We start from the raw sequence: 22,836 nt of genomic DNA, 5'->3' as shown, positions 1-22,836 counted from the left end.
AGGAGCCTAAAAATGGTGGTAAATGATCATTAGAGGTGGAAACAGGAAATACAGAGGAAAACCCTTTCAGTAGTGACGTGGCATCGGCAGCAATCACTACTGTCTCCACAAATGGAGACCAAACATGATGACCATGCCTGGGGGGCTCAGGGGCCATAGTGGCCTAGGGGACATGGGCGACACCCTGGTTGTGCCAACCCGCCGGTGATTGACACTTGGTCATCTTTTGGGGGGGAATTGCGCCCTGAATCTCTTCATCGTTCAAGAAAGACTGAGTCTGAGGGTCAATTAAATAATTCAGCCATGATTATGAAGACAAAACTTGTAGCACAATGGGATGCTGAGGCCCTATATTTCACCGTTCATTTTGCATGGACGTGTGCTGGAGGGACTATATATTGACTAGTATCCATTTTGAAAAAAGGGAAATAGAGCAAAACTGGGTAGTTACAGGCCAATTAGCCCAACACATTAGTCGAAGGAAATCCTTAATGATGAAATCGCCACATTTTAAGTATAAGAAATTGGAAGTTGCCACGCAATTTTCAAGATTGACAGTTGCATTTGATGCGTCTCCTGGGATTTATGTTGGCGGTGAATAGACGATAAATGAAGGTAGTGCAGTGGCTGTAGTATTCAGGAACTTTAGAAAGCCTGATACTACACGGGCGATTACTAGACAGGATCAAGAGGCATATTGGGGGAGGGAAGCCAGTTGATTTTAAGATTGGTTCGAAGGGCAAAAAGATGTAATAAAGGGTTATATATTCTGTAATATTTAAAAGTCGCATTGGTATACACAGAAGATAGGAGCAGGAGGAGGCCTTTTGGCCCTTCGAGTCTGCTCCGCCATTTATCACGATCATGGCTGATCATCCAACAATCCTGCTTTCTCTCCATAGCCTTTGATCCCATTCTCCCCAAGTGCTAGATCCAGCTGCCTCTTGAATATATGCAATGTTTTAGCATCAACTACTTCCTGTGGAAATTAATTCCACAGGCTCAGCACTCTTTGGCTGAAGAAATGTCTCCTTATCTCTGTCCGAAATGGTTTACCCTGAATCCTCAGGCTATGACTTCTGGTTCTGGACAAACCCATCGTTGGGAACATCTTCCCTGCATCTCCCTTGTCTAGTCCTGTTAGAATTTCTATGAGATCCCCCTTCATTCTTCTGAACTCCAGCGAGAACAATCCCAACCTAGTCAATCTCTCCTCATGAGACAGTCCCGCCATCCCTGGAATCAGTCTGGTAAACCTTCGCTGCACTCCCTCGAGAGCAAGAACATCCTTCCTCAGAGAAAGAGACCAAAACTGCACACAGTACTCCAAGTGTGGCCTCACCAAGGCCCTAGGTTTCTATTCTGAAACCGCTTTTATTCACTATTTCAGTGATTTGGATATAGGAATCCAGAACAAAATACAAGTTTAAATGTAAGATATTTAGCCCATTCAAAAATAACAATACATACAACAACCAATTTGTCATTAGTTGGAGCAATTCCTATCTTGGCACTGAATTGATTCATTTGCGTGAGAGATAATTGTCAATCATGTTTCTCTCCTAACGTTATTTCTTTCTTCCACAATGCAGAGGCTGTTGTAAGCAGTGGAAGGGTTGAGAAATCCCCCCATGAGCAGGAAATCAAGTTCTTTGCAAAGGTAAGTATGAAAACCTTACCATGAGCTCACTACCATAGGACGAGAAACAGAAAATGCTGGATAAACTCAGCAGGCCCGGCAGCATCATTGGGGAGAGAATCCGTGTTAACATTTTGAGTCCCTGTCACGCTTCTTCAGAACTGAAGAGGGTGGAAATGTGATGGACTATATAGTTGGAGAGGGGGGGGGGGGGGGGGGGGGGGGGGGGGGGGGGGGGGGGGGGGGGGGGGGGGGGGGGGGAGCTGGGGCAGAGGCAGAGAGAAGGTCAGAGATAGGCCGGAGCTCGGGAGAGAATGACAAAGATGCAAGAAAACGTGTGCTCGTAGTAGCATTAAGGATTAAAGAAGTGCTGATAGTGGCACTAAGAAAGCAGACTGTGTTAATAGGCGAACAAAAGTCGGTGTTAAGTGAAAGCAAAACAAGTGGCAGATGGCCCTGCGGGGGATTAGTGGGCATCTACATTGGGACAAAGGAACTAAACGAAAAACAACACCGCGTCACACACAGCAGGGAAGGTTCAAATCACTGTTAAGCCCAGAAGGCTGTAATGTACCTCCTATTAACACTTCTGCTGTCTCACCTTTATGCCTTATATTGGTGTGATAAGCAATAAACTGGATTGTGTTACAGATTGAAAGGGTATTTCATTCTGCCTTACAGCAGGACAAGGCAAACTCTTTAATAAATGCCAAATACAGTGAATGCTGGAGATCTCAAATAACAACGAGGTGTTGGAAAAGTTCCGCACCTGTTGAGAGAGAATTAACTTTTGCAAGTCCAATATGTCTTATTCGGAACAGGACAAACTCTTTAGTGTTCCAACCAGTCCCACACTCTGCAGCCACAACACATCAGATTAATACAATAAGCTCAATCCGCTACAGTGCAGTGCAGAAGAGTTCTACCATAACTGGGCTCTACTCTGATGTTCTGATTGTATGTAGACCAGAAAGTTACTACATAACCTAAATAATAACATTGGGGTTGAAAAATGAAAATGAAAATCGCTTATTGTCACGAGTAGGCTTCAAATGAAGTTACTGTGAAAAGCCCCTAGTCGCCACATTCCGGCGCCTGTTCGGGGACGCTGTTACGGGAATCGAACCGTGCTGCTGGCCTGCTTGGTCTGCATTCAAAGCCAGCGATTTAGCCCTGTGTAATTGCTAATAATTATAATAACCTTTATTGTCACAAGTAGGCTTACATTACATTTGGGGCCTCACGGTAGCATGGTGGTTAGCATCAATGCTTCACAGCTTCAGGGTCCCAGGTTCGATTCCCGGCTGGGTCACTGTCTGTGTGGAGTCTGCACGTCCTCCCCGTGTGTGCGTGGGTTTCCTCCGGGTGCTCCGGTTTCCTCCCACAGTCCAAAGATGTGCGGGTTAGGTGGATTGGCCATGCTAAATTGCCCGTAGTGTAAGGTTAATGGGGGGATTGTTGGGTATACGGGTTACGTGGGTTTAAGTAGGGGGATCATTGCTCGGCACAACATCGAGGGCCGAAGGGCCTGTTCTGTGCTGTACTGTTCTATATTCTATATTAACACTGCAATGAACTTACTGTGAAGAGCTCCTAGTCGCCACATTCCGGCGCCTATTTGGGTACACAGAGGGAGAATTCAGAATGCCCAAATTACCTAACAGCACGTCTTTCGTGATTTGGGGAGGAAACCGGAGCACCCGGAGGAAACCCACACGGGGAGAACGTTCAGACTCCGCACAGACTGTGACCCAAGGCTAGAATCGAACGTGGGACCCTGGCGCTGTGAGGCCATAGTGCTAACCACCGTGCTACTGTGCTGATAATCCTTATTAGTGTCACAAGTAGCTTACATTAACACTGCAATTAAGTTACTGTGGTACATGCCAACTGTGTGAAAAGGGCTCATAGTGAATGGGCATCTGATCTGCTTTCCACCGACATTGACAGAGTTTCTGATCACCTGTGTCATTTTTGCTTGATTCGAAATATACTGTGAGCCCGTTCTGTGCTCCTTGTCTTGACCAAGTTCACCACCATGATGGCGCTAAATCTTGAGATTTAAGGGACCAAATGTAAGAGACCAAAATCTGCAGGGTATTTCACAATCCGCTGGAAATTTGATGGAAACTTCGAGAGAATTGGTTTAATTGTTTCTCCAGAGTGCTACCTGTCTCCTATTGAATACTACTGCAGATCACTAGATCAATCTCTGAAAACTACCCCTTGGGGCACAAGTTGGATTGACTAGCGATGCAACCACTTTGAAATTCAGATGAAATTCCAACCGCAGTGATTATCAGCAGGAGATTCTCCCGTCCTTACAGTGGTGCGTGTTTGCAGATGACATGATAATAAGGGCAAAAAGGCTGCTTGCCAGAAATTCCAATATTTATATGAGAATTGCACCTGGCTATGCTAGTTGAAAAGAGAGTGATGGTACCTGCTTGACATGTCAAATCAATAAGTGCTTGAATCATAGAGCCAGCATTTTACCGCAGTCTAATCTTCAGGACCAGATGGAGTCCCAAAGCTGTGCTTGCTAACTGGGAGCAGCTCGGCAATCTTCCAGAGGCAGCCTCCTAGTCAACCACTTCCAGACTCGCCGTCCATTTAAGGATGGTGGGTTGGATGTAGATGCTGTTGAACATCTCTCAATCCTTGTCAATCCCACTGACGCAGGTTGACGATTGAGAGAGTGCCTCAATTTTCAGGCCCACTCTGACCCATAAGTAAAATAAAACTCAAGAGGGGCAAAGCAGGTGAGCCCCTTCATTTGACCCTTTGGGGCCATGGGGCCAGACTTCCCTCCAGGCTCAGTTGCACTTCCCCCTGCCTGGCCCAACTGCCCCATCCCAGAAGGCACAGGGAGGCCGCCTGCATGAAACTAGCGGTCCCACACACTGGGAGGTTTCTCCACCAATGGCAAAATTGACTTTAATAGGGCTTTTAATCAAAATTGGCCGCTTGACTTCATTTGGCAGATAGCCAATCCTCACCCAGTCCTGCCAATCTTGCTATCTTGTAGCAGAACCATGTGATGAAACTGGCCCCTGACTCCCAGCCCACCATCCCAGGAAAACCCGATACGAAGAGTCACTGCGCCCAGAAAAGAAGGTGCACCACCCCATCAAACATTGGCTGCTCTGATGAATGATCAAGTTCTCAAACTCTGCATTCCCCAGGTCTGTCCTATTATAAAGACCGGATGCTGACCTATTGTGCCCCGAATGTCCATGTCTTGAGGCGTCAACTTGAAACGCAGCCATCGGAAAAATCTACCCTCAACTCTGAAGGCGTCCTGCAAACTTTGTTTCAGACAGGCAAATGCTGTGCTTCCCACTTTACTGCTTGAAGATCTTACTCAGGGCCTTGTGACTGGGTTAGTTCGAGTGGTGGCAGATCTGGAGCATGAGAAAGAGGAAATAGGGGCCATCCAACAAAGAGTAAACTTTGACGATATCTTTTCATCAGAGCCTCCCTCGATGTTGGAGGCATGGAGGTGACTTCTGGCCCATTGAAAACAACACTCGAGCATAGAAAATAAAGAACCCTGGACTTAATATCGAAGCGGTTTTAATGTACACATATATATTTACAACATGCTCTTTTTACTACTGCACCATTCCTGTTGCCCCTCTGTGCCATTCTGAGACCTCTTCTGATACTATCCAGGGCCAGGAATGGCATGTTGTTGGTGCTGTAGCATCATGAGCCTCGCGCTACTGAGGTGGTATTGATTCAGGGACCTCAGAGTCTTGAAAGGACTCCATGTTATGTTGCTACTGCAGCTTCATCCTGTATCCTGCCATCACAATGATCAAGAAGCAGAGGGGACTGGAAAAGTCTCTTGCGTTGTCAGTGGGAAAGAGGGCAGTGGCACCTTGTCACTTGTGTGGAGTGGTGGACCTAATTTCTTACTGATCCAGCGAGAAGGCAGAACCTTACGACATCTCTGAGAAATCGATGCCCCAAATTTCCTGGCGCAATTAGATATGCTGCGTTGTTGATTGTTCAAATCTGTTAAATTGTTGTTTCTGGATAATGTGAATTCAGTGTCTTGTGCATAATGGTTCGGAGCTTTTATTTAGTTGTTGTGCTGCTTCCCCCCCCCCCCCCCCCCCCCCCCCCCCCCCCATGCAGTTCGTCTGAAATCAGTGCAGCACATGGAGCTATTTCATGCAAAAAAAATTACACCCAGTGCAAATTGAGTGTTTGCACTAGTTTAAAAACAATAAATTGCGATAAACCAGCCCTGGCCAAAAAGGCTGGCCGCATTTCCAGTTTCCATAACGTACACCCATTTGCAAACCTTCGGTGAGGCTCTTAATTAACCGTGTTTGCAGGCATAAGGCCACTACTGGGCGCATTTTAAAATAGTGTATTTTAAAATTCACCGATAAACTGACTATACCAATATAGCCAGGGAACGATTCTGAATAGATTTTTTAAGACAACTATTCAGTTGTTTCAAATCAGTTTGCTGGACCGGACACTGATCCAAAAAAATGTTTTTTGTGATAAACCTATCTTCAGATATATTAATAATAACCTTAATTAGGGCAGCAGGGTAGCATGGTGGTTAGCATAAATGCTTCACAGCTCCAGGGTCCCAGGTTCGATTCCCGGCTGGGTCACTGTCTGTGTGGAGTCTGCACATCCTCCCCGTGTGTGCGTGGGTTTCCTCCGGGTGCTCCGGTTTCCCCCCACAGTCCAAAGATGTGCGGGTTAGGTGGATTGGCCATGCTAAATTGCCCGTAGTGTCCTAATAAAAGTAAGGTTAAGGGGGGGGTTGTTGGGTTACGGGTATAGGGTGGATACGTGGGTTTGAGTAGGGTGATCATGGCTCGGCACAACATTGAGGGCCGAAGGGCCTGTTCTGTGCTGTACTGTTCTATGTTCTATGTTCTATTAATAGTCATTATTAACAATAATAGGCATTACTAATAATAATCTTTATTCAAAATAATAATCGTCATTAATAATAATCTGTATTAATAATAATCTTTATTAATAATAATCTTTATTAGTGTCACAAGTAGACTTAAAATTAACACTGCAATGAAGTTACTGTGAAAAGCCCCTAGTCGCCACATTCCGGCGCCTGTTCGGGTACACGGAGGGAAAATTCAGAATGTCCAATTCACCTCACAAGCACGACGTTCGGGACTTGTGGGAGAAAACCGGAGCACCCGGAGGAAACCCACGCAGACACGGGGAGAAGGTGCAAACTCTGCATAGCCAGTGACCCAAGCCGGGAATCGAACCTTGGACCCTGGGTCTTTAATGTGAATAACATGTTTTTTTAAATTTAGTGCACCATTTTATGCTTGCCAATCTGGAAATGAATTTGAGCAGAAACATTTCTGAAATCTTGTGAAATGTACACCTAGGTTGATGAAAACTTGACCAATGTCTAAAGGAAATAGGGGCCGTACAACAAAGAAGAAGTTTCATCGATATATTATCATTAGAGTCTGCAGATCTTACCTTGATGTCGGAGGCATGGAGGTGATCTCCTACCCCATTGCAAAGAGACTTCACTGTATTTTTCTACCAAATGGTGTTTGCCCAAACTTTCATTATAGCAATAAAGCAAATTACTAAAAATCAGCGGGAACAGTTGCATTGGTACAAAGTGGCTACTTTTATGGAGCAAATATTGCATAACATTTTACCACCAAGTATCAAATATGTTGATTGTATTAGAGTGTCTTGATGATATGTGTGAGTTCATTTGCTGTCTGGAAGCATATTGAATACATTGATTAACAAAGTAATTGCTTATCTCATAATGATGACATTTCCACACTAAATTTCTTAAATCTCTAATCCATTCGTTTTTGTTCCTCAGATTTTGCTCCCTTTGATAAATCAATACTTCAAGAATCATTGCTTATACTTCCTTTCCACTCCAGCTCAACTCTTGGGCAGTGGAGGGCATTCCTCAAACAAAGAGAAGGAAATGATAGCCAGGTATGTGCGATAGGTTATGATGTAAATTATCCAGTGCGGTTAATGTTTCAGCCAGCTCGATAAACCGTGAATATGGAGGCTGATAGTTTCTGAAACTTTCTTTCTGTATGCCTTTTCTTCAGTCTCCTTCGACTATCCAGAAAATCCCTATGCTGCAGAAGGAGGCCATTTGGCTCACCGAGTCTGCATTAACCCACCGAGAGAGCATCCTACTTTGGCCTACTCCCCTGCCCTCACCCCATAACCCCACCTAACCTGCAAATCTTTGGACACTTAAAGGGCAATTTAACACGGGCAATCCACCTAACTTTGGGAGGAAACCAGAGCACCCGGAGGAAACCCACGCAGACACAGGGAGAACATGCAAACTCCACGCAGTCAGCCAAGGCTGGAATCAAACCCAGGACCCTGGCGCTGCAGAGCAGCAGTGTTAACCACTGTGCCGCTGTTAACTCAAGAAACCACTTTAGTTCTTGCTAATGCTGCACTCCATTCCAACTGTAAGTAAATATCTCGCAAATGGAGTCAGTCATTGGTAATTTTTGCTTCCACTGGCTTTGTTCATTTAAACTGGCAAATGCCTCCAAAACTAACAATCGCCTACATATTTACCATGTAGGTTCCAGAGCTCAGCAGCCTGACATTTTGAACAGTCGAAAGCTTTAACTACAATGCTGCATAATTCTCAACTTGATTATTTAAAAGCTGCATTCATACTGAGACTGACTCTAGACTCTATGGTCTTTCAAAGTTCACCGGCTTTATGTGGCTGCTATGATTATGATGTAAATACAGCCCAAGATAGCATCATCGTAGCAGATTTAAAACCAAATCCGAATTAGTTAAAAATGTAGTTGAATAATGTGAGAAGCAGTACATTTTCGAGGTTTTGAGTGATAAGCTACATATTTCATCATTTTTACTGCACAAGAGTCAAACAACGCGCACACTAAATAATCACCTATACGCGAAAGCCAGAATCAACACAAGTTCAGTCTTAATCTCAGTCAGAACGCCCTTCAAAATTCAGTCTTTGTGATGAGAATTTCAGATCTGACAGATTTACCCTGATCCCCAGCCAACAGCAGTGCACAACCAATCTGAGTTCCATGGACATAGTCCACGCCAGAAATGTCTGCAGAATCTCCTCGTCTCTGCGTACGATGGGGTCTGGATGACATAGATCCGTCGATGCTATCATCTAGTAGCAGAATCAGCTGTAGCAACTGTAAATTTTCCCGTTCTCAGATTCTGGATCTGGCCTCCCTCTTCTTCAACCTGCATGTACTACACCATTGGAATCATCCAATTACTACTTTTTTAAAATATAAATTTGGAGTGCCCATTAATTTTTTCCAATTAAGGGGCAATTTAGCGTGGCCAATCCACCTACCCTGCACATCCTTTGGGTTGTGGGGGCAAAACCCGTGCAAACACGGGGAGAATTTGCAAACTCCACACGGACAGTGACTCAGGGTTGGAATAGAACCTGGGACCTCGTTGCCGTGAGGCAGCAGTGCTAACCACTGCGCCACCGTGCTGCCCCTCGTCCAATTACTTCTGAGCTTGGATGGCTGAGTGTCCTTTTATATGGTTCAACAAGTACCCCAGAAATTTTTGTTCCCAATTTCAGTTTCAGATTTCCTCGCCTTTAAAAATGTGAAGGTTCTGTTTCCTTTCTCAGCTTCTCTTTTCATTTAGGATCTGTCCCAAAAAAATACAATCGATGATAGTTTCATAGTCACTATAACTTACACTAGCTTTATATTCCAAAGTTATTAGTTAAATTTAAATTTGACCAACTACCCTCGTAGGATTTGAACCCTTGACCCCAGAGTATTAGCCTGGGCCACTGGATTACTCTGCCAGTGGCATTACCACTACCCCACCATCTCCCCAGTTCCAGATGCATTTCTGAAATGTAGGGTGGAATTTTCCCAAAGTGTAGCAATGGCGAAGTGTCAGGTACAGTCAGAAAATCGGCATCTTTCGGACAAGTTTCCCAATTAAATCGTCCCACGCTTTTCCATTTTTTTGAAGGGGGCGTGTGTTTTGCACCATCATTGTGAGGGGCAGGGCCTAAACAGACCAGAGAGATTACGGCTCCTTTTTTAAAGAAGTCAAAGTCAAGTTAAAGACCCGCCCCCACCTCCCCGCAACGAACATAGATCGCTGGCACGAACCTCCCCAAGTGGGTTGCACTTCAAGCCCCAGCCACCTGGCAGCACCAACCCGACGCTGCCAGGTTGGCACTGCCAGTGTGTTGTTGCCAGGGTCTGGCATTGCCTTGCCATGTCCCTGAGCACCCGGTGGCTACAATGGCCTCCGTGCCCCCAGCGTGGTCGTCACATCTGGTCTCCGTTTGTGGAGACCAGTAGTGATTCCCGCCAGAGCCAAGTCACGTAGCATGTTCCCGGAAGATTTGACATTAAGCCGACTATGAATATTAAAATAGACGTAAATGAGGGATGTGAACTTGATTACATCTGCTGAGAGGACCTGGGAACATTGCAAGCCGCAGCTGTCAGGGTTTGTATTTTCACTTGTGGATTGCTTTGATGGACAAGTGTGGATTAGGGAAAAAAAGGTAGTATCTAGTCGTGCAGTTTCAATACTGCTTTGTGTTGACATTTCCACAAGGGTTATCATTATCTTATTACGGACACTGGACTGGTTTTCAAAAGCTACAGTTATCCCAGTTACTTTTTGAGTTCACAGTTTAATTAATAGCTTAATGAGGATAATCAAGGATTAAATGTCATTGATGTGGGAATCGAAGTTTGTTTTTATAAGGGATTAAGCACTTGAGAAGCTTTAAAATGACAATGAATGGCAATATTTTTCATGATCATGTGTGTCTGAGTGAAAGCTGTATTTCATCTCAGCATGGCTTCTGGGATCTCTCCAAAATGGATACTGGGTGAATGGCCATGAAGGTGGAATGGAGGGTATGAGGGTCCATTGGGGTGGTTGGAGATGTATGAGTTGGCATTGGGTTTGCATGGAGGACATGAGCTGAGCGCTTGAGGGCCTAACAACTTCCAAAAGAACTGGGACAAAATTCCAAAGAACCGAGCTGGGCCTTCTAATCGACCCACCTCAGCACTTGTCCACCCTCGTGACCAACTGTGCTCTGTTCCGGTGTCAGTGGGCCTGACTCTCCAACACCTACCCCTAGGTCAGAGCGCAAGCTGCACATTTTGGGGTACTTTTTAACCAAGTTAAATTGACGAACTCAAGCCACTTGTCTTGATAGCCAGAATCGGCCCCATTAAGTCTGTTTCTTGATCCACAGATGCTACCTGACCTAGTGAGTCAACCCAAAGCACGTTGATCACCTTTTCTTCCAAATGCGGCTGGCTAATGATTGCCTTTCCTTGAAACATTTTTTCAGAACTTCGTTAGTTAACTTGCCATGTTAACTTAGAGTCATTTCACTGACAAAAGATAATTTGCCCTACGGATTAAATGTTTTTGGAAAATAAATAGATTAGAGATAAATCTCTTTATGCAGGCATGCTTGGTCCTCCAAACAAGTTGCCTTTCGACCAGATGGTCATAATAATGAGCCTCTGCACCCAAAGGGGGACCTCTGCATGATCAAAATATGGTTTTAGAACTTGAGAACTCTGTTTTAGGTCGACCTGTCCACCAGTTGACACTTAACCTTGCTGTATGTACATCTTTGATCTCCTGTTATTGAATATACCTTCAAAACATCCAATAGTACTGAAAAATTGTAATTATATCCGGATTGCTGAGAAGCTGTCGAAGCTTTTCGGCTTGCACTCATCAGGACGGTTCACAGGAATATCAAATTGTAAAGGGAACAACATTTTTGTACTGCATGAGAAGGGAGTGCTGATTGGTTGGCAAGTTGACTCTGGTCGAGAACGGCGTTGCCATAGAGACTACACCAGTTAACTGACAACTAATAATTAATTGCCGAGATTTGTTTAAATTTTAACCACTCTTAGGTAGTCAAGGTATTGCCCTGGAGAATGAGCCAGGGAATGACGATGCCCGTTTTGTTTAGTTGAAAAAAAGTGCAAGGTGTGTATCTGTTCCATGTGTCTGCAAGGAACAGGGCCCTGTGTGTAGAAAATATGTAGCTTCTAGCCCGTCACACTGTGAACCCAACTGATAATCTTAAACTGATTGTCAGTGTAATTCTTAACACACTCAGGATCGTTCAGTAAGTGCTGCCCAGTCACAAAATCACATCTAATGTTGGGCAATTCTGAGAGGGCTGTTATAGTAAGTTATTGTGTGCTAAAGTGACATAAGCAAAAGGACCATAAACATTGCAAAAATGTATTTTTGAATTGGCGCTCTTTATGAAACATTTGTCTTGCCGATGAATGAATCTTACCATGGTGACCTGGGCTGATAGTTAACGCAGCATTGCTGTTCAAGCAGCAACATTGTCCACTAGAGACTTTTTAACTTTAAAAGTAAAATACATACCTCTAGCTATAGGTGCACATGGGGGGCACATTTTAAACCAGTCCAGCCTGATCTGCTTCAGGCGTCCCTCATTGTTAATTCCTCTCTAATGATGATTATTGCTGCCAGTTCTCATACCTTCTCACTTCTTTTCTTCCTGATTGTTTCTCTGCTTCAGTATCTTCTGCAAACTCGCAGCTTTGATCAGACATAGAGTCTCCCTCTTTGGTAAGCGGCATGGAGTGTTGGAGCATAGTGTTTGTTACTTACTGAAGCTTGTACTGTTAAGTCACGCTGTCATTCTGTCTGTAGCTTGGGTTAGTTTTCTTTTCGTGTAAAAACTTTACTTTCCCCCGACAAACAAATGTTGCAATAATATTGTGGTGAAATAACAACATGAAATCCAAAAGCAGTGTACTTCTACTCCGTCTTTATTCTCTTCAGCACGTTTCAGCTCATCGTATGTTGGTCTTTTAATTCAGATTCTGGGAGGCCAACATTTAAGGTTTAAGCCTTGAAATGTTTGGCGCTAACCCCTTTAGATCCAGTTTTATGAAATTAAAAGATCAACATAAAAGCAGCTTTTTGCTTGTCTCAAAAGCTCTCCAAAGAAAGAAGGGGACTTCACCTTCCCAGTTTTTTGTGCCTCATTCTCCGTTTCTTGTGCTGTAAGCAGGTTGTTAGATGGCATTAGTTTCTGCAACTAGCATATTTGTTCATCTTTATGTGCTTATAGTGTGGTGTGGACATGCAAATACGATAGAATGTCACTTAACTATTTGGTGTGAATGTGTCACGATAGCTTGGATTGAAATGTGCCTCACTTTAAATAAGCTTTATTGTCACAAGTAAGCATGCATTAACGCTGCAGTGAAGGTACTGTGAAAAGCCCCTAGTCGCCGCATTCCGGCACCTGTTCGGGTACACAGAGGGAGAATTCAGAATGTCCAAATTACCTAACAGCACGTCTTTCGGGACTTGTGGGAGGAAACCGGAGCACCCGGAGGAAGCCCACGCAGGCACGGGGAGAACGTGCAGACTCCGCACAGACAGTGACCCGTGCTGGGAATGGAACCTGGGACCCTGGCGCTGCGAAGCAACAGTGCTAACCACTGTGCTATCATGCCGTCCTTAACAATTGGAAAAACAGAAATGTTATTTCTAAGTTAAAGCAAGAAAATTATGCAAGTGAAAAAGACTTTGCTCCACAAACTGAGATAACTTGGATAAATTAATCTTTTCAAACTGCGAGTGTATCTGTATATAAGTGCCTCTACACTTAAAATATGTATTAAAAAATCTATTTCTGCAACTTGGAAGAAAGTTCATTGTCCATTTATCCTTCAGGACTATATATTAAAAGGTAACATCTTTCAATTGTATTAAAAGAGGAAAAACGTACTTTTTTTTAAAATAAAAGAAATTTATGGATGACCCTTGGGAGCATTAAATTTATTAGCTGTTCTCAGGAAATTAATACAATTTGTGTCTCATCGAGTTGAGTTGGCAGAAAGCATATCTGCATCGGATAACACGTGCATCAGCTCATGTTTTAACAATAATCCATTTCTAAGTATTGTCGACCTTTTAGTATTTCTAATATGACTAACAAAATATTTATTTGATGAAAAAGAATATATTAATCATTATTGACTCCAGAACATGACCTTTTTTGAGTTCACATTTCACAACTTGAGGCTAATATCTTAGTCTGGTTGCTCAGAAAGACACCAATCGTACAATATAAATGATGGATATGTGCAGGGTAATTCAACAGTCCTATCCAACAATAGTTTCACCTCCGAGTTTCACGGGTCAAATTATCATCAGTACCGATTATCATCAGCACTTCTGTGAACTCTCTGTCCCTCAGGTAATGACAGTCTTGATGTAGCTTTCCAACCTTCCTTTTCCAGAAATTTCCAGAAAATTAAACTTCCTTTTCAACTGACCTACTAACCTAGTTCACAGTTTGGCCACTTCTAGGAAAACACCAATATATGTAATGTTTACGAGCTATTCAAACATTTTCCAGATTTTCCCTTTTTAGCCAGTTCACATGGTAAATAGGAGAGCTCTCTTCTCCTTTTACTGCCAAACAGAAAAACTGACCTACTCCTGAGAGTGATTTTCTGTTTCCCCTCATAATTTTGCGTTCCTCCTTCCATCTCTGCCTGCTTTCTCTGGGCCTGCATCTGTGCACTGATCATCTTCACCCTCCAGCTCCTCTAGTTGTAGCTCCCCTTCATTTCTGCGGTGCTCCTTTGTCTGCCAGACACGCCGCTTTCTCTTAACCTCCTTCCCATTGGTACTGCTTCCAGGTCAGGTTTTACCAGGCCACCTGCATCAGTATTTTTTAGTATCCAAGAAAATTAAAATTGATCCCTTTTGAATTGATGCAAAAGTCTTCAAATTCCGTTTCAAAAATTGTCGAAAACAATGCAGAACTTTTGAAGAAATTACAAGTGCAATGTTTTCTTTCGTCTCGCGCCCAATCTTCGACTGATCATTTTTCTTTCTCACATTATTGGGTTCAGCACAGCACCATATCTGTCCTCTTATTAATCGTAACCTTATTTTAAATAAATAAATGATTGCATTTTTGAATTTGTCTTCGAAATGCCGTCACTTTTGCAACATTGGCATAGGTAGCAGATTAATTGTTCAAGTTTCTGAATTGGTTCTGTCGGGCCTCGACTCGGAGGTGAGAGTATTAACTAAAGCAAAATTTAAACACCAATATTCAAAGAACCAGGCAAAGTATACACCCTCGTCCCGATTTTTATGACTTTTTAAAAGAGCTGTTGATTTCTGAACCTTTCATTACTCTGGCATGTACAGATATTGATATTGTTTTTAGTGGGAGCTAAACGTGTGCGCACTTTCTCACCGCATGCACAGTTTTGATACAAAAAGTATTGTTAACACAACAGGCTTCGAATAAATTCAGCACTTATCTGGGTAACTGTCCAACTGTTTTCATTTGTTAAACAGGTACTGATGCCCCTGCAGTCATAAACTGTTTGCATATATTGGGAAGATCTTTGGATGCCAGGTGAGTGCATTTTTCACTTCTCAAAGCCCTGGGTTTGACCTGTGCCTTGAGCACGCTTAACAAACTCCTCTTATCTGACAGCTCAGCTCTGGGGCTATTCTTTTTCCTTTGCAATTCTTTTTTTATTATGTTCTGACTTAATTTTATCCTCGCCACGTCCCAGGGTACTGATGTCCTGGTCGGGGTAAGTGTCTATGGGCAACGGACCACCCTCCATGTTTTGCTCATGTAGCTGTTATCTATCTGAGTAGTGTCAACTATTGGCAGGCATTCATGAAAAACAAAAAATGTTGTCTTGTTAGAAATTTGAAGCATGTACATGTCCCCTTGCTGTCAACAGGACTGTAATGAAATCGGGTCCTGAAATAGTGAAAGCAGGGCTGCGGTCTTTCTTTGAGGGCGCCTCTGAAGATATTGAGAAAACGGTGGAGAATCTGAAGCTCGGCAAAGTCTCACACAGTCGAACACAAGTGAAAGGAGTTGCTCAGAATGTCAACTACACTACAGTGGCCCTTTTGCCTGTACTTACCTCGCTGTATGAACACTTGGCACAGCATCAGTTTGGAGACGATATCATGTGTAGGTTTTGAGAAGTGTCGAAGCGATCATGCTCGCAGCTATGTACATGTATTTTGCTCATTAATGAATAATGAATTGCTTTATAAATATTTTAAGAATCTTCTACCGGAATGCACTTCTGCCAACTGTTTCCATTATGAATTTCCATGTTCACATTTATAATGGGAAACTATCTTTGTATAGTTGTCACACTGTAATTAAATCCTCCTGCCAGGAGGCATGCTGAAACCCCACTATTGGCAGGAGAATGTCATTGCAAAGGGCGAGATCTTCCGCCTCTTCATGCCAGCAGGATCTTCCCGTTCCCCCCGGCAGTACATGTATCCCTGCCACATGTATCCCAGGGGCATGGGATGGAATCAATGGCACATCCAATTTATCGCTGCAGGACCAGACGATCCCACCAACAGCCAATGGCCCTGCCACCGAGAAACAAGCCTCGGAAGGCCAGAGATTCCCGCCCATCATAAGTTTAGATTTAGATTTATTGTCACGTGTACCAAGGTACAGTGGTAAGTATTGTTCAGCGTACAGTCCAGGCAGATCGTTCCATGCATGGAAAAACATATACAGTAAATACACAATACATGAACACTGGCATCGAGTGAAGCATATGGAGTATAGTACTGCTCAGTAGAGAAGATGTGTGAAAAGATCAGTTCAGTCCAAGGTCGGGATTCTCCCTTACCCGGCGGGGCGGGGGGTCCCGGCGTGATGGAGTGGCGTGAACCACTCCGGCGTTGGGCCGCCACACCTTTTAGGGGCCAAGCCCTAACATTGAGGGGCTAGGCCCGCGCCGGAGTGGTTGGCGCTCCGCCGGCTGGCGGGAACAGCCTTTGGCGCCAGGCCAGCCGGGGCCGAAGGGACTTCGTCGGCCGGCGGAAGTCCTCGCATGCGCCGGAGCGTCAGCGGCTGCTGACATCTCCCCGCGCATGCACAGGCAGAAGGAAAAGAGTGCCCACACAGCACAGGCCCGCCCGCCGATCGGTGGGCCCCAATCGCGGGCCAGGCCACCGTGGGGGCACCCCTCCGGGACCAGATCGCCCTCCTCCCCCCCCCCCCCCCCCGGAGCCCGCCCGCGCCGCCTGGTCCCGCCGGTAAGGTAGGTGGTTTAATCCACGCCGGCGAGAGAGGCATGACAGCGGCGGGACTTCGGCCCATCGCGGGCCGGAGAATTGCCGGGGGGGGGGCCCGCCGACCGGCGCGGAGCGATTCCCGCCCCCGCCGAATCTCCGGTGCCGGACAATTCGGGACACGGCGGGGGCGGGATTGACGCCGGCCCCCGGCGATTTTCCGACCCGGCGGTGGGTTGTAGAATCCCGCCCCATAAGTGGGTCATTCAGGAGACCCGCTAGCAGCGGGGAAGAAGCTGGTTTTGAATCTGATAGTGCGTGTTCTCAGACTTTTGTCTGCCCGATAGAAGAGGTTGGAAGAGAGAATAACCTGGGTGGGAGGGGGGTCTTTGAATATGCCCCCCGCTTTCCCACGGCAGTGGGAGGTGTAGACAGAGATTAGGTGAATGAGATTTTCCGCTCCTGTCAAAGTCAATAGATTTTTGAATGGCTCGCCACATTTTCCAGCCCCACCCCCACCATGACTGGGCCGTAAAACTCCGCCCGTAGTTTTCATTATAAAAGTGAAGAAAGAAATTAATTAAGAGCATTAAGTGAAATGAAAGGCAGAATGCATGGGTATTAAATGGGTCTGAATGACATATAGATATAGATATATACAACAGCACAGAACAGGCCCTTCGGCCCTCGATGTTGTGCCGAGCAATGATCACCCTACTTAAACCCACGTAACCCGTATCCCAACAATCCCCCCATTAACCTTACACTACGGGCAATTTAGAATGGCCAATCCACCTAACCCGCACATCTTTGGACTGTGGGAGGAAACCGGAGCACCCGGAGGAAACCCACGCACACACAGGGAGGACGTGCAGACTCCACACAGACAGTGACCCAGCCGGGAATCGAACCTGGGACCCTGGAGCTGTGAAGCATTGATGCTAACCACCATGCTACCGTGACATGATAAGCCTGGTCACCTATCTCTAACCCTGCTTCATTTGATGACCACACCTGAATTGCCTTGTGTGCAACGTCACAGGGGATCAACTAATGGCGTACGTAAACTTCATACTTGGGTCAAAGGTCGCATAACAGACGGATGTTGCATTTATCCCAGAAATCCACGTTCTGGCCTTGCTGTTTGGTAAACAATTTAAAATGTACACCCACTCCTCAACGCAGCAGTCCATATTTACAAGTGCTGCCAAATAAATATTAACCATATAATCACAACTTAGGCAGTATTGAATGGCTTCTACTGTACGTGATGCAGCCAAGGTTTTTATTTTGAATCCACAGGACCGATGTTGAGTAACAATTTAATAGTGAAACTCACAAAGGTTACTGTAATGACTCAATGAGCTCGCTCCTGTAAACGGCGGTGATAGCAAGTTTGACACTGAGTTTGCGCCTAAATTAGCTGGACAAGCTAATACATTTGAGTTGAACTCGGCTTGTGAGGAGATAGTTGTCTAAGGCCCCTGCTGCTGGTTGTTATTGATCCTAGTTTGTTTGTGAACTAGGTTGGTGAGTTTAGTATTGAGCTTTTTTTGTAATTCCTCCTTTTCCTCTTCTTTTTCCCTGCCCCATGTTTCAAAAGCAACACGAGTTTAACCATTAAGATGTAAACATTAATAATGGTTGTGATTAATTTCTGGGGTGCTACTAGCTGCTGTCATCAGTTGCTAAGTTTCCACACTGGTGTCCCTAGGTTTTAGTGCAGATGAGCAAAGGAATGGTATTATCCAAAGGAGGTTCTCCTGAGTGAATCAGAATGGTTGCAGCTCAGGATGAGGCCATTCAGCCCTTCGAGTATGAGCAACTCGACCAGTTTGATTCACTTCCTCTTTCTCTGTGGCTCTGCAATTATTTTCCTCTTTGGCAACATCCAATTTCCTTTTAAAAACCAGATTTTAATCTTCCACCATCATCCTTTAGGTGGTGAATTCCAGATCCCAACCACTTGCTGCATTCAAATGTTGATATTGCCCTGGGTTCTTCTGTTATTCACCTCAAAACCATGTCCTCTGGTCTCAACCCTTCTGCGAATGGAAACAGTTTCTCTCTAACTTACTCCTTCCTGATCCCTCATGATTCTGAACACCTTTATCAAATCACCTTTTAACCTGCTTGGATCAATAATGGTTTATGATGGAGAAATAATACAGCAGCTTGTGTTCTATCTTCAACAAGTTTATTCTTCAGACAGCTCCGTTTAGGGTTCTCCCAGACCAGATTTTCCAGCTCTGTCCGTTTATACTTGGTTGAGCCAATGATCATCGCCTGTCTTTCAAGGCAATTAGTTTATCAAATTATTTGCTCAAGCATGCACTTGCTGACACTGACAAACCTTCTCTTCTCGTAATGAGAACCGCTCCAGTTTATTTAATCTGCCCGTGTTACTGACGTCCCTGAAACCATCCTCTCAAACATTCCCAAACATGATGTCTGGAACTGTACACAATGGGGGAGATTTTCACGACGCCCCAACGCCGGCGCGCGATTCTCCGAGGTGTAGGCCGCTCTGACACGACAAGAGTCCCGCCGGCGCCGTTCACCCCTGCTCACTGCCAGCGGGAACTCGGCAGGAACGCTTGGGGAGCGGCCTGTGGGAGGGAGGTTCCTTCACCGATCGGTGGGCCGGACTCTTCCCCCCCGCCCCGGGCCTACTTCCTGCCCCTGAACACCGACCCCATGTTGGGTCGGTGCAGGCGCGTGTAAGAAGTTCCCCGCACATGCGCAGGATTGAGCTGCCCCAACTGCGCATGCGCGGGTTGGCGCATCGCCCATTTGGCGCTGCGTAAGGAGGCTGGAGCGGCGTGAACCCACAGAGGGCCAGCACGGCACTGGAGCGGCGTGAACCACTCCAGTGCCGTGCTGGCCCCCTGTGGAGGCCAGAATAGGTCATGCCCGGGCCCTGTTCGTGCCATCGTGAAACGCGACGCCGTTCACGACGGGGCGAACATTTGGCCTCAATATTTTTTTTCATAGAATTTACAGTGCAGAAGGAGGCCATTCGGCCCATCGAGTCTGCACAAGCCCCTGGAAAGAGCACCCTACCCAAGGTTAACACCTCCACCCTATCCCCATAACCCAGTAACCCCACCCAACACTAAGGGCAATTTTGGACCCTAAGGGCAATTTAGCATGGCCAATCCACCTAACCTGCACATCTTTGGACTGTGGGAGGAAACCGGAGCACCCGGAGGAAACCCACGCAGACACGGGGAGGACGTGCAGACTCCACACAGACAGTGACCCAAGCCGGGAATCGAACCTGGAGCTGTGAAGCGTTTGTGCTATCCACAATGCTACCGTGCTGCCCTACAATATCACCCCCAATACTCCAATTGAGACTGAACTAGTGTTCTATAAATGCTCATCAGAACTTCCTTTTGTACACCCTGCCCCTATTTGTATAAATTTCAGAATTCTGGGTAACCTTTTAATCACTTCTCCACCTACTCTATTAGTTTCTATGATTTGTAGCCCCAATTCTCTCTGATCCTGCTTCCATTAGTCATTTGTATTGCCACTCCTCACTCTTCCTACCAAAATGCAGCATTTTACACTTAATCCGGCTGGTGAAATTTGATGCGGAGGTCTGTCCATTGCACCAGCTCGTCTACGTCCTGTTGCAGACTCACTATTAGCTGCAGTGAAACACTGATGAAGTATTTTCATTTGTTCTGCAGAGACTGGGCCAGCTTATTTCTGAATCCTTGCTGGGGTGCCGATCAGCTAACCACACTGGCTCAATAAACTTAAGTGGAGGTGCATAGGATGGATTGGGCAGGCGAAGGGAAATGGAAACAGCCGCAGGCTTTTGTGATGCACAGTGGGAGGCAGAAGTTGCTGGAGGATCGTTTATCCGCTTTTGCTGCACTTTGCGTGTATTTCCATCTCCGAAACTTTACTGACATAGGGCTGGATTCTCCGGCCCCCTTGCCCCGTGTTTCACGGCGGTGCGCTGTTTGCTCGTGGCGGCATTTTCTACTCCTGCATGTCAATGGGACTTCCCAGCACTGCTGGCGGGAATAGATAATTCCAACGGACAGGGAGTTCCGGCCAGTATCTTTCATTATAGGTGTGATAATTGGCAAAGTAGATTGCCTATCCTTTATAAAACCTTGCCAATATTTATTCTATTGAAATTCATTCCACTCCCAACAGTTTACCTTCTAGTTGGTGACAAAAATATATCACTCTTAATTTTGATTAATTATAAAACACATAACTCTGGTATGTCCTCAAGAAATAAGTGAGCTAGATATTTTTTATGGAACAGAACTGTTTATATTTATACCCCTATGAAAGCTATGTGTTAAAATTGTTCATTCTTATTTTTCAGTGGATGATGTTCAAGTCTCTTGCTACCGAATTTTGTCCAGCATTTATTCTCTGGGAACCACAAAGAATACATATGTGGAAAGGTATTCAAATTGACATGTCGGGCGGAATTCTCCGCAAGGCCCGACGCCGTCGTGAAACCCGGAGAGGTTCACGACGGCGTCGGAAGCCTCTCCCGGCCCCCCATTCTCCCCTCCCCGGGGGGATAGGCGGGCCGTACCGGGAAACTCGGTGGCCGGGCCTTGTCCCTGGCTTCAAGGCACGGCGCGCCAAGAATGACGCGGCGGCGGCGCCCAATGACGTCAGCCGCGCATGCGCGGGTTGGACAGCTCAAACCCGCGCATGCGCGGTTGCCGTCCTTCCCCTCAGCCGCCCCGCAAGACGTGGCGGCTTGATCTTGCGGGGCGGCGGAGGGGAAAGAGTGCGTCCCCTTGAGACGCCGGCCCGATGATCGGTGGGCACCGATCGCGGGCCCGTCCCCTCCCGAGCACGGTCGTGGTGCTCGATCCCCGATCCACCCCCCCCTAGGCCCCAAACTTACCTGGCACGCCATGTTCACGACGGCAGCGACCAGGTGTGGTTGCCGCCGTCGGGAACGGCAGGCTGCTCGGCCCACCCGGGCCAGAGACGGCGGCCCGTGTTTCTCCGAGCGGCGTGTCGCAAAACCGGACACGCCATTTTGGGGGGGGGGGGGGGGCGGGGGGTGGGAGAATAGCGGGATGTGCGGGAGCGGACCTCCCGCTATTCTCCCACCCATCGTGGTTGCGGAGCATCGCGCCCGTCAAGTCACACTTATGGAGGGGCAATAGGAAAAACAGTTGGTCAAGTCAGGCTGTCCGTTTTGAAGTAACCAGTCTTGCCTAGTTACCCTCTCCTGATAAACTTTCACTCCCTTTTGTCTCTAGCTATGCTCCTGAGTTGATGTACAAAGCCCACTTCAGTGATGTCCTCTGGCTACATTTTCTTCAAGCTTGTTACCCTGTGAATGAAAATGCTACTTGATTTCACGACCTTATTCCTTGCCGACAAATTTTTAATTTGCATCTTTAAGAACTTTGACGATTTTCTCTGGTGAATAATTAGCCCCGACAAATTTATCAGCTTCCGTCGTAACCCATTTTTCAATATCATAGAATTTACAGTGCAGAAGGAGGCCACTCGGCCCATCGATCTGCACCGGCTCTTGGATAGAGCACTCTACCCGAGGTCAACACCTCCACCCTACCCCAGTAACCCCAGCCAACACCTAAGGGCAATTTTGGACACCAAGGGCAATTTATCATGGCCAATCCACCTAACCTGCACATCTTTGGACTGTGGGAGGAAACCGGAGCACCCGGAGGAAACCCACGCACACACGGGGAGGATGTGCAGACTCCACACAGACAGTGACCCAAGCCCGAATCGAACCTGGGACCCTGGAGCTGTGAAGCAATTGTGCTATCCACAATGCTACCGTGCTGCCCTTAATATTGCTCCAAGGAATCATAGCATTTACAGAAGGAGACTATTCGGCCCATCGAGTCTGCCCCAGCCCTTGGGAAAGAGCACCCTTACTAAGCCCACGCCCACCCTATCCCCGTGGCCCAGTAACCCCACCCAACCTTTTTGGACACTAAGGGCAAGTTAGTATGGCCAATCCGCCTAGCCTGCACATCTTTGGACAGTGGGAGGAAACTGGAGCACCGGGAGGAAACCCACACAGACACTCTGAG

At 46.1% G+C, this 22,836-nt stretch overlaps 1 protein-coding gene across 1 annotated transcript in view; it reads left to right on the top strand.

Moving 5' to 3' along the window:
- The window catches only part of LOC119957898 (ryanodine receptor 1-like), a 463,450-nt gene that overhangs the window by 293,222 nt on the left and 147,392 nt on the right, over positions 1-22,836 (top strand). The window contains exons 60-65 of the mRNA XM_038786087.1: positions 1,593-1,660; positions 7,494-7,615; positions 12,240-12,289; positions 15,056-15,116; positions 15,457-15,695; positions 21,123-21,204. Coding sequence (XP_038642015.1) covers positions 1,593-1,660; positions 7,494-7,615; positions 12,240-12,289; positions 15,056-15,116; positions 15,457-15,695; positions 21,123-21,204 — 622 coding nt within the window. The remainder of the gene's footprint in view (positions 1-1,592; positions 1,661-7,493; positions 7,616-12,239; positions 12,290-15,055; positions 15,117-15,456; positions 15,696-21,122; positions 21,205-22,836) is intronic.

The sequence above is a fragment of the Scyliorhinus canicula genome, chromosome 27 (assembly GCF_902713615.1).
Source record: "Scyliorhinus canicula chromosome 27, sScyCan1.1, whole genome shotgun sequence".
NCBI classification, from domain to species: Eukaryota; Metazoa; Chordata; class Chondrichthyes; order Carcharhiniformes; family Scyliorhinidae; genus Scyliorhinus; species Scyliorhinus canicula.
The sequence above is the reverse complement of the archived record's forward strand: the minus strand, read 5'-3'. Positions and strand labels throughout refer to the sequence as shown.